This window comes from Hippocampus comes, unplaced genomic scaffold, assembly GCF_001891065.2.
Source record: "Hippocampus comes isolate QL1 unplaced genomic scaffold, H_comes_QL1_v1.1 scaffold81, whole genome shotgun sequence".
Classification (NCBI taxonomy): Eukaryota; Metazoa; Chordata; class Actinopteri; order Syngnathiformes; family Syngnathidae; genus Hippocampus; species Hippocampus comes.
The window spans coordinates 1,034,012-1,042,670 of record NW_017806179.1 but is presented as its reverse complement, the minus strand read 5'-3'; the positions used below and the strand labels follow the sequence as shown (position 1 = coordinate 1,042,670).

Sequence of the window (8,659 nt, the reverse complement as noted above, 5' to 3'; positions counted from 1 at the left end):
CAGCTCAGGACTCACACGTGTCCAAATGCAGGTTGGCGTCCCTTCCGCATGTCCTCAGAGTCTGGCGGCTGTGACTTTGGCCCAGTCGCCTCTTCAATCTGGTCAGGGAGAAAAAAAACAAAAGTTGTAAGTTACACTCTTCAGTCTATAAAAAAGTGAGAAAAAAAAACAAAAGTTGTAAGTTACACTCTTTAGTCTATAAAAAAAAGTGGTTTCTTTTTGAGTCATTATTTGCAAAGTGGCAGACTTTTACTTTCAACTCGTCCATTTCCAAACATGCCCGCACTCGCAATGCATCTGTTTGAGCGATCCATTCGCAGCTCTCTCCCCACACCTCAAGTCCAATGAGCAACCTCCTTTCAATCAACTGCTCAACTCTTGAAAATGCTCTTATCGTTCAACCGTCCACAAAAGAAAAACGATTGAGATATGCCTACTTTGTTGCATCGAAGTCGGGAAACACAATTCGGCTGTAGTTTGTTTCCCTCGAGCTTGTTTAGCTTTGACACGGAGAACCTTCACATTGTGCTTCTACCTCATTCATCTTCTACGGCGTCACAGCAGCGGACCAACGGGAGAAAAAGTACATCTTCGTGTCAAAGTAAAACAAGCTCGAGAGAAACAAATTACGGTCGTGTTTGTTTCCAGAGTTGTGTTAAATCAACAAATTATTAGAAGTTCGTTTTCCTTTCATGAATTTCCAAATTTGAAACGAAATCGGAGGTCGAGGTCGTTCCCGTGAGTTGCAGACAGCAACACTGCCGCCTAGCGGACGAAGATGGGATCTTAAAATCATGAGAAATGAACACGCCACATCGAAAAAAACCCACTTGAAAATCGTGAATGGATTTGAGGACCCGAAAACACGTGTGAAAATTACGAGTACATCTGTGGATATTATCAACACATTCTTTGAAATGTATGATTTAGTTTTTGAAAATCACAAATATATTTCGAAAAACAAGTGAACAAAGTCACGGATGCATTTGTGTGAATAGTTTTGAAACAAATCTGCCCCCTGACGTGAAGCCATCACACTTCCACTGTTGATAGCAGCTTTGGTCTGGAAAACATACAAAATAGCATTCAAGTCAAACGCTCTTCTAGATTGCCTTTTGATTGATTGACAGCTGAGGTCTACTTGTCGGCGGCGTGCTAGCTAACTGCCCCCTTTGCTGACGTTGTTTTTTACGATAACTTCCAGTGACTTAGTGAGTCACAACAACAAAATTAGAGGAGCAACGTGTCGTAATAACGCTCCCCAAACGTCAACATCAATACACTCACAGATAAATGGCGAAGTCAGTTTATAATATTAAAATTACTCACTGAGAACATAGCTTGTGGACACCGGAAAAACTTACGAATTGAACCGGATGTGGTTCCGTTCTTGTGCTTGTACTTCTTCTTCTTGGTGAATTGAATGTCTTTAGTTCATATCGCCCCCTACTGTCCGGGAAACCACAAAGGCGTTTGGCAAGTAATCTGAATCTAATTTACAGTATTAGCCAAGCGTGCAAAAACACAAAACTAAATTAGGGCATATCTTGAAGAACCACAGATTTCAAGGGCAGCTGATCCACTGAGCTGGTGGAAATACCGAGCTTCCGTCTACCCCCGTTTGATCAAAGAAATGGAGAGTAGATTGTGCATTGTAGCAACATCTGTCCCGTCAGAGAGGGTGTTCTCAAAGACTGGAAAAATAATTACTGAGAGAAGGAGCCGGATCAGCCCGTCCAAGTTGAAGTCTTTAGTTTTGTTGACTGCAAATTTAAAATAAAGCAAGTAGTAGCTTTTGTTTGTTAAAATAAAGCAAGGAGTAGCTTATGTTTGTTTTGTTCGCTGCTGCTGTTGCAGTTAATACTCACTATTTTTGTTAAGACGCAGCATGTTTGATTGTTGTTGGTTGAAGTTTCATTTAGTTGCTTTTTTATTGTTTGGAGCTTTTTTTAATGTTCAATCAAATAAGTAAAAAGCCATTTCTTTGCTTGATAATTGTTGCTATTTGCCGTCAGTGGAGTGCAATGTTTAGTTCACCAAGTCCTTAATCAAAATGTATGCTAAATTTGTCATAAATATTTCAAAGAAAAGCTAAAGTTAAAAGAGCCGTTGAGAGGCAAAAGGAGCCGGCTCTTTTCACTGAGCCGATCCAAATAAACCGGATCACCGAAAAGAAAAAAATTCCCATCACTAATATGATTCATTTGAAATTACGTTCAAGTGAGGAAGGGCAGGTGGGATCTCCGTCGTGACGCTCAGTGACGTAGAAGCACGGCACTTTTGGAGTGACGCATCACCGAAAGCGGAAGTGAGCGGCAGAAAGAAGTGAGGCGATTGGAAGGTGTCTTGTTTGGACTTGTTTGAAGGCTTTAAGAAGACAAAAAGGTCCCCGTGTTCTGTGAGTAATTCGTTTCATTTTTAACCATTGAATGGAGCATTTATTTCGTTATTTATTAACACTGCATTTATTAATAATAACTGCTGACGTCTCGTGATTGCGCACGTACTTGTCAAAACTTTTCCAACGAGTTGCCATATGAATGAACGTTTCATACCGAAACCTTATCTCTTTTTTTAAACATTATTTTGTAACCCCATTCTAACATCTTGACGATAAAAATGATCTTGTCTCAAAGTGAAATGTTTCTTGTTGATTGAATGGGTTGCCTGTCGTTTAGGTTCAACTAAATTCTTAATTGTATCGCAGACGATTGCATCTTTTCGCATCATCTCAGAAAACATTCAGTTCGTTGATTTGTTTTGTCGCTTGATTGGTGACGTATATATTATTTGGTGGTTTCGGTAAAGTCACAAGACGCGAGTTTTATGACCTCGAGTCGTGTTATTGCCTCTCTCGCCACAAGAGGGAGACAACACACGAAAGAAATTCACTCTGGAGGTGAATGGATTGCGAAATCGATGTTCACTTGTTGTATGCTCTGAATCTTTTCTTTCTTGTGTGTCAAAGCTACTTTTGCGTTCCTTTGCAGCAAAGCAGCATGGCAAACGGACGCGTTGAAATTCACGACCCCTTCGCCAACCACGATGACCTCAGCGGGCCGAGCTCAGATGCAGACAGCCTCCAAAACACGCTGGAGTTTCGCCTCCTGATGGCATACACCAAGAAGAGACAGCGGCTGCGGCAAAAGAGGAGCCAATTGTCCGTCAAGGACGGCGGTCCCCTTCCGGACCGGAGCCAAGAAGAAACCACGCCGACAAAGACCAAGAAGAAGATAAAGTGGAAAATTCTGCCGAGCATTTTGGTATGCGTCAAGCCCCAGACAGCAAAACGCCCAAAAGAGTCCGAGGCTGAAAACATCGTTTTCGAAGAAGGTTTTCGAAGCGGTAAGGAAGCAAGCGTCCTAATTTGAGACGTGCACCTCTTGTGACAGTCAGCAAACGAGGCTGCGGCAGGGAGGCAGCCAGTAAAAATGTGTCAGTCAGTCCACCAAAACTGTGACAAAACACAAAGCGAGAAACAGATGTAATTAGCTCTTCGCAATTGAGTCTGCCTCAGTTTTCTTTCTTTATTCTCGCACCAAACGCATTCGTATAACCAGCATGGACAAATCATTGACAAAGAAAAACATGATTTAGCATTTATTGGATTGTGCGTGTACAAAGTTTCTCCAGTGGAGTTGAACGAGTCAGAGGAGATGGACGAGGTGGCCAGCAGGCTGACCGAGATTGCCGACGACATCCCCTTCGCACCCCCGGAACTGGAGACCGATTCGCCGGATGATGGTGAGCGGGGCTTGGCAACGATGGTTCCTTGTGTTTTCTGTTCGTGAGTCATCTGCACGAGGACTCTGGTTGCTTTTTCGAACCGAAAAGTTGCCAATGGAAGCTTTTTAGTGAGAGACCCCCCCCCCCCAAAAAAAAAAGAAAACTCAATCAGAACAGTGAGTGGGTGACATCAATCGATCTGTGTTTTGTCACCAGAAGAGGACGCCAACGTGGAGAAGCTGATTGGTGTCCTGCTGAGGGAGTGTGGAGACAAATTTGATGAGATGGTGACAAAGGTGAGTCTCCATCTTGAAAATCTCCTTTCCCACTCTGCTGCGTTTTCATCCGCTTTCACACCCCACAGGATTTGAAGGAAGCTTTAAGGTCCACGCAGCTTTTCTGGAACTACGGCTTCTTTGAGAAGTTGATGAAGACGCTGCTGAAGAGGATGGGGCTCTTCAATGCTGACCCCGAAGCGCCGGGACCGCAGACGTCGCCCAAGACTCAAATGGCAGTCACGTGCGAGGTAAAAACTTTTGTGCGCGCTCGCTCTCGCTTGCTGATTTTACCTGTTGCAAGCGTGACTCCCAAAACAAATGAGGATTCGCTGTTATGAAAGTGTATTCAGAAAAATTTGTCGCTGTCCACAGGTGACGAGTCGTCTATCCGCCGCCAACACGCTGCCCATGAACCGCCTGCTGGGCTATGGCGCCACCTACCTTCAGAATCACTTCTCCTCCTGGGCCAAGCAGCAAGGCGGTTACGTAAGTCACACTTGACTTCTCGTGCACGTCTGATAAATCTTGATAAAATGGATTCATTTGCAGGAGGCGGCGTTTGACGATGATGACGACGACGACGTCCAATGATGGCCGCAATCTTTGCCAGTGCTGCCCGATTCCGCGCCGTTAGCAGCGCCTCAATGTTTCGCTCGTACTCGATGGACATTTTATTCCCCAGTGCTTCTTGTCTTCTTTGGATGGGCACTTTGCACGGCTTGACGTGGCATCTAACAGCCCCAACTCGGGAAAAGTTTGAGATTACATTTCAGGATAAACCTGAAGTGCACAAAAGCTTTTTGATGTGTGGTCTATGTTTTGGGATCAAATGAGAAACACAATTTTGTCTGCGTGGTGACTTTTGCCTAAAATGGAATTATCTATTTTCAAAGGAGCGTGTGTCAGGTACGCATGCTGATTTACTAGCTTGTCAGAACAAATGTACACTGAGCAATGAAAAGCATCATTAAAAAAATCCCCATATGAAGCTGTCCGGACTGATTTGTTTGTGTTTAAAGTGGCGATATGATTTTGTATTTCAGGATAAACACTGCAGGGTGTCATTTGAAGACTTGCGAAACAGCACCCTCGTGTGGTCACAAGAATTACGGCAGCACCGTGCGGCAGCATGCAACTTTTTGCGTAAATGCTCCAAATGAGACACTTAAGAGTGGGCATGATAGATGCCGAATTGTAAACTGAAGTTCCACCAATGAAGTTATTTATTCATCCAATTCCCAAAAGTTAGCGCGTGCCTTCAATTGAAAGGATTGTCTTGAAGTGAGCATTTTTTCAAGCGCCCGCCGTGTTGCGGCCGCCTGTGAAATGAGATCCAACTCGTTCTGAGCCGCGCCGACTCCCTCAACCTGCTCGCCGACCAGGAAACCCGAGGAAACCCAGACGCCTGCTTCACGATTCCTGCGTCCGCCCGCGACCATGAAGGTGATCCACCACGGGGCTCGCAAGAACGTCCCCGCGGCCGACCTCCTTCGGCTGCCCGGACTTGACGCCCACCGAACGGCGCCGGCACCGCCGGAGGACACGTCGTCGCCGCCACCGGGCGCCAGGCTGCGCTTGCCAAAGGGCAACAAGGGCGCGATGGTCAAAGTGGTCCGGCGGCACCTGTCCCCTCAGCCTCCCCGTCTGGAGAGCCTGGAGGCGGCTTGGAGCGGCCGAGCCCCGCGGAGCCCGGAGCTGGGGGGCGGCGAGCGGGAGGAAGGTCACGCCGGGCGGCCTCCCCGCAGCCGGAAGAAAGGATTCAAACCCCCCGACGTCAGGACCATCTTCACCCCCGGGGAAAGGGACCCCCGGGTGAAGGAGGAGTCCGGGGAGGGCCACAGCTTCGGAGCCGGCGGGGAGGGCACCTGGTGCGACGTGTGCTGCAAATACATCTTCCAGAAGGGACTCACCTGTGCAGGTCAGTCATGAAACGTACCGAGAAACAAACAAACAAACAAACAAAAAAAAATCGGGGCGTTTTTCTCACAACCTTCAGCTCTTTAAACCGAGCAATACTCCTCTTGAAGTCAAATTGTACCTTTTGACTCTTATAATCACCTTTGGCGAAAGGTCAATCAATATTTTTTGAAAGCTCATTAACTATGAAACGAAAAAGTTTTTTTTTTTTTTATAGAATGAAATTCTTAAAAATAAATTAAAATATTGGATAACTATTTCAGGCTCACGACAAAGATGGATGTTCGTTAAACTATGCAGTCAATAAGCAAAATAAAAAATGAAATGAAATCTCAACTTGTTCGTGGCCCAAAATGATTTTGACCAACCTGGAAAAAAAATAGGCCGCAAGGGTTAAATGTCAATTATTTTTATTTGAACTATAAATGTCAAACTTAATGACATAACCACAGCAGGATGACGTTTTTCTTTCCACTCTTCCGTCACCGACCTGGAAACGAATTTCCCCAAAGATGAGTTGCAACCAACAAGAGAATCGAAAGATGACGGCGCCACCTGGAATGCCGTCGGCATGCGGGCCGACCGGCTCCAGTCCGAAAGGAAAGCCGGCCTGACCAAAAATTCCTCGAACCCGACTCAAGTTTGTTTACATACCGTGACCTTTTACTGCCTTAAAAAAGTGACTCTTGGTTCTGTGCGAGCGCCTCAACGTAGGCCCGAGTTGCTCACTTATTAACAAACGCTCGAGGTGATTGTGAAACATTCCCGATTTTTTTAACCTGTCCCTTTACTTTGTTTGTTTTTTGTGCTCAGGCTGTAGCAAGAAGTGTTGCACCATTTTCTTGTATTGGGTCCAAGAGACTATGCCAAAGTCAACTGAGAAGTTTCAGTTAAGAAAAAAAAATAAATAAAAAAAAAAACGCAACTTTTGTTTTGATGCCATCTTGTGGCATCTTCCTGCCAAGGAACTATGTTCAAGTGAGTTGAGAAGCCTCATTTGGACAAAAAGAATGCTTCGGAGCTATATCTTTGCATCCTTGTACCAAGGGTCATCGGGTCATTGTTGCTGTTTGCTACTGTCATGTTTGTGTGTTTGTTTGCTGCTGTCAGGTTTATTTTCAGTCATGTTTTAGTCACTTATGTTTTAGCTTCAGTCATGTTTTTTGTTTGATATTTTGGACTTTGTTTTGGATTTAGTTTGTGCAAGTGAGTTGAAGAGGTTCAAATTGGACTAAAACAGCTTAAAGCTCTTCGTTGTGGGATTAAGTTCCGTCGGGGTTCCCGCAGTCCACCGGTACGTAGAATTTTGAGTGCGGGTGAGAAACTCTCCCACAATATGTGCATGTGGGTGTGCGGGTGTGTGTTTTGTGGAGCCCAAGTGTCACAATGGCTGAACAAACAAGGGGAAGCAGCTGACCCTCACAAACGGGGGTCGGCATGTGCGTGTGTATCGGGTGGGCGGTGCCGCTGTCGACTGTGAGAGACACGCACGCACGCACGCACCGGAATCATGGACGGCAGTGGCGGTTGCTCCAAGCTGACACGGCGTCGCAGAGGAGCCTCCGTCAGGGCAGCATGATGGGCGTCGTTAAAAACTTTGGGAGAACTCTCCGGAGAATATCAGGCTTTTTCTTGCGCTTTCCCGCCACGATGAGGCGCTCGGGACGTCTGGAGGTCAGTTTGCTGTGGCGCAACTCTGGTGAGTTTCCATCTTCAAGGAGCCCCTCAACCGACATGCATGGTTGACTTCCTGTGTCTTTTGGGGTATGGCTTCGTGAGATTTTTTTGCTGGGTCTGCTTGGGTTAGACATTCCCAGACCAAAATTCTTGTTGCTAAATGGAAAATTATTCCAGGTTGAGCCCCGGGATCCTTGGGGATTATCTCGCAAAACTGTGGTTTTACGGCAGCCCTCCTGTGGCTTTTTGGCTTCTTGAGACTTTCTTGTGGGTCTTATTCGTGGTAGACGTGCCTCCCCAAAATTCTGGTTACTAAGTGAAACTGACTCTTGACTTTTTGAAGCACAATTTTAGGCAGCAACGATTCCCGAAAGAGAGAGGCCCAAAGGTTTTGCTTCATACCAAGGTGGCAGACTGACCCTGGTTTTTGGCCATGGCTTCTTGAGACTTTTTTTGGTGGGTCCACTTGCGATGGACACGTCTGCCAAATTTCTTCTTGCTAAGGTGAAACGTCTTCTGGGGCTAAATTTTCAAGAGCTTTTGCTCAGGTTTGACCAGAAGTTGCTTAAATTTTGCTGGAGTTTCGGTCGGTTGAAGTGCTGATGGCCGGCGACCTTTCAACCTGTCCGTGTGCTCTGCCACTGACCCCAAGAGCTCTCCAAATGAAAACGATGGCCTCCACATTGCAGAGAAGGGGGGTCGCTTCCGCTCGGACGAAAGCTCCGCTCTTTGGTGTGTGAAATCCGACGGACGCCCGCCAGTCATAACAGGAGACGTCAGTCGGCCAGGCCACAGAAAGCATGACTCAGCGCTCCCCTCGCAAACTGCTCACTCGGCAAAACTGCACAGCGGGGAGCGCGCACGCGCGCCGTGACAGTGGCGGCCGGACCCATCACGCAGAAAGACGGTTGGGAACGAACGAACGAGCGGGCGAGCGACCTCCAGGACGTGATTGGTTGGTGGAGGCGGGCAATGGGTGGCGCCTTGTGCAGTCTCGCGGATGGACGACAGGTGCCAAAAGCAGGTAGGGAGTGTGGCCGCCCAATTTGCACGCGTTACCC

At 46.6% G+C, this 8,659-nt stretch overlaps 2 protein-coding genes across 4 annotated transcripts in view; both read left to right on the top strand.

Annotated features, from left to right (window-relative positions):
- The first annotated feature begins 2,272 nt into the window (after positions 1-2,272).
- Positions 2,273-4,992, top strand: LOC109532630 (apoptosis facilitator Bcl-2-like protein 14). Of its 2 annotated transcripts, none has more exons than XM_019897574.1 (7): positions 2,273-2,398; positions 2,991-3,345; positions 3,625-3,744; positions 3,946-4,022; positions 4,091-4,252; positions 4,377-4,490; positions 4,554-4,992. In XM_019897574.1, the coding sequence occupies exons 2-7, from the start codon at positions 3,000-3,002 to the stop codon at positions 4,593-4,595; spliced, it is 861 nt and encodes a 286-aa protein (XP_019753133.1). In that variant the 5' UTR covers positions 2,273-2,398; positions 2,991-2,999; the 3' UTR covers positions 4,596-4,992. The 2 variants fall into 2 exon arrangements, with proteins under 2 accessions (XP_019753133.1, XP_019753132.1); XM_019897573.1 differs by having other exon boundaries at positions 3,943-4,022.
- Positions 4,993-5,201: 209 nt separating this feature from the next.
- The window catches only part of rassf3 (Ras association domain family member 3), a 17,235-nt gene continuing 13,777 nt past the window's right edge, over positions 5,202-8,659 (top strand). Inside the window, exon 1 of one of the 2 annotated variants that reach the window (XM_019897563.1) lies at positions 5,202-5,922. In XM_019897563.1, the coding sequence (XP_019753122.1) occupies positions 5,442-5,922 (481 nt within the window). In that variant the 5' untranslated portion in view covers positions 5,202-5,441. Of the gene's footprint in view, positions 5,923-7,556; positions 7,621-8,659 lie in introns of those variants that run through there. The other variant, XM_019897564.1, reaches the window with a different exon arrangement.

Excerpts from the sequence above, each read along its gene's own strand:
- LOC109532630 (XM_019897573.1), top strand. The coding sequence starts at position 3,000 with ATGGCAAACGGACGCGTTGAAATTCACGACCCCTTCGCCAACCACGAT. Across the intron at positions 3,745-3,942 it reads GACCGATTCGCCGGATGATG|AAGAGGACGCCAACGTGGAG; the intron begins GTGAGCGGGGCT and ends TTTTGTCACCAG. Across the intron at positions 4,253-4,376 it reads AAATGGCAGTCACGTGCGAG|GTGACGAGTCGTCTATCCGC; the intron begins GTAAAAACTTTT and ends CGCTGTCCACAG.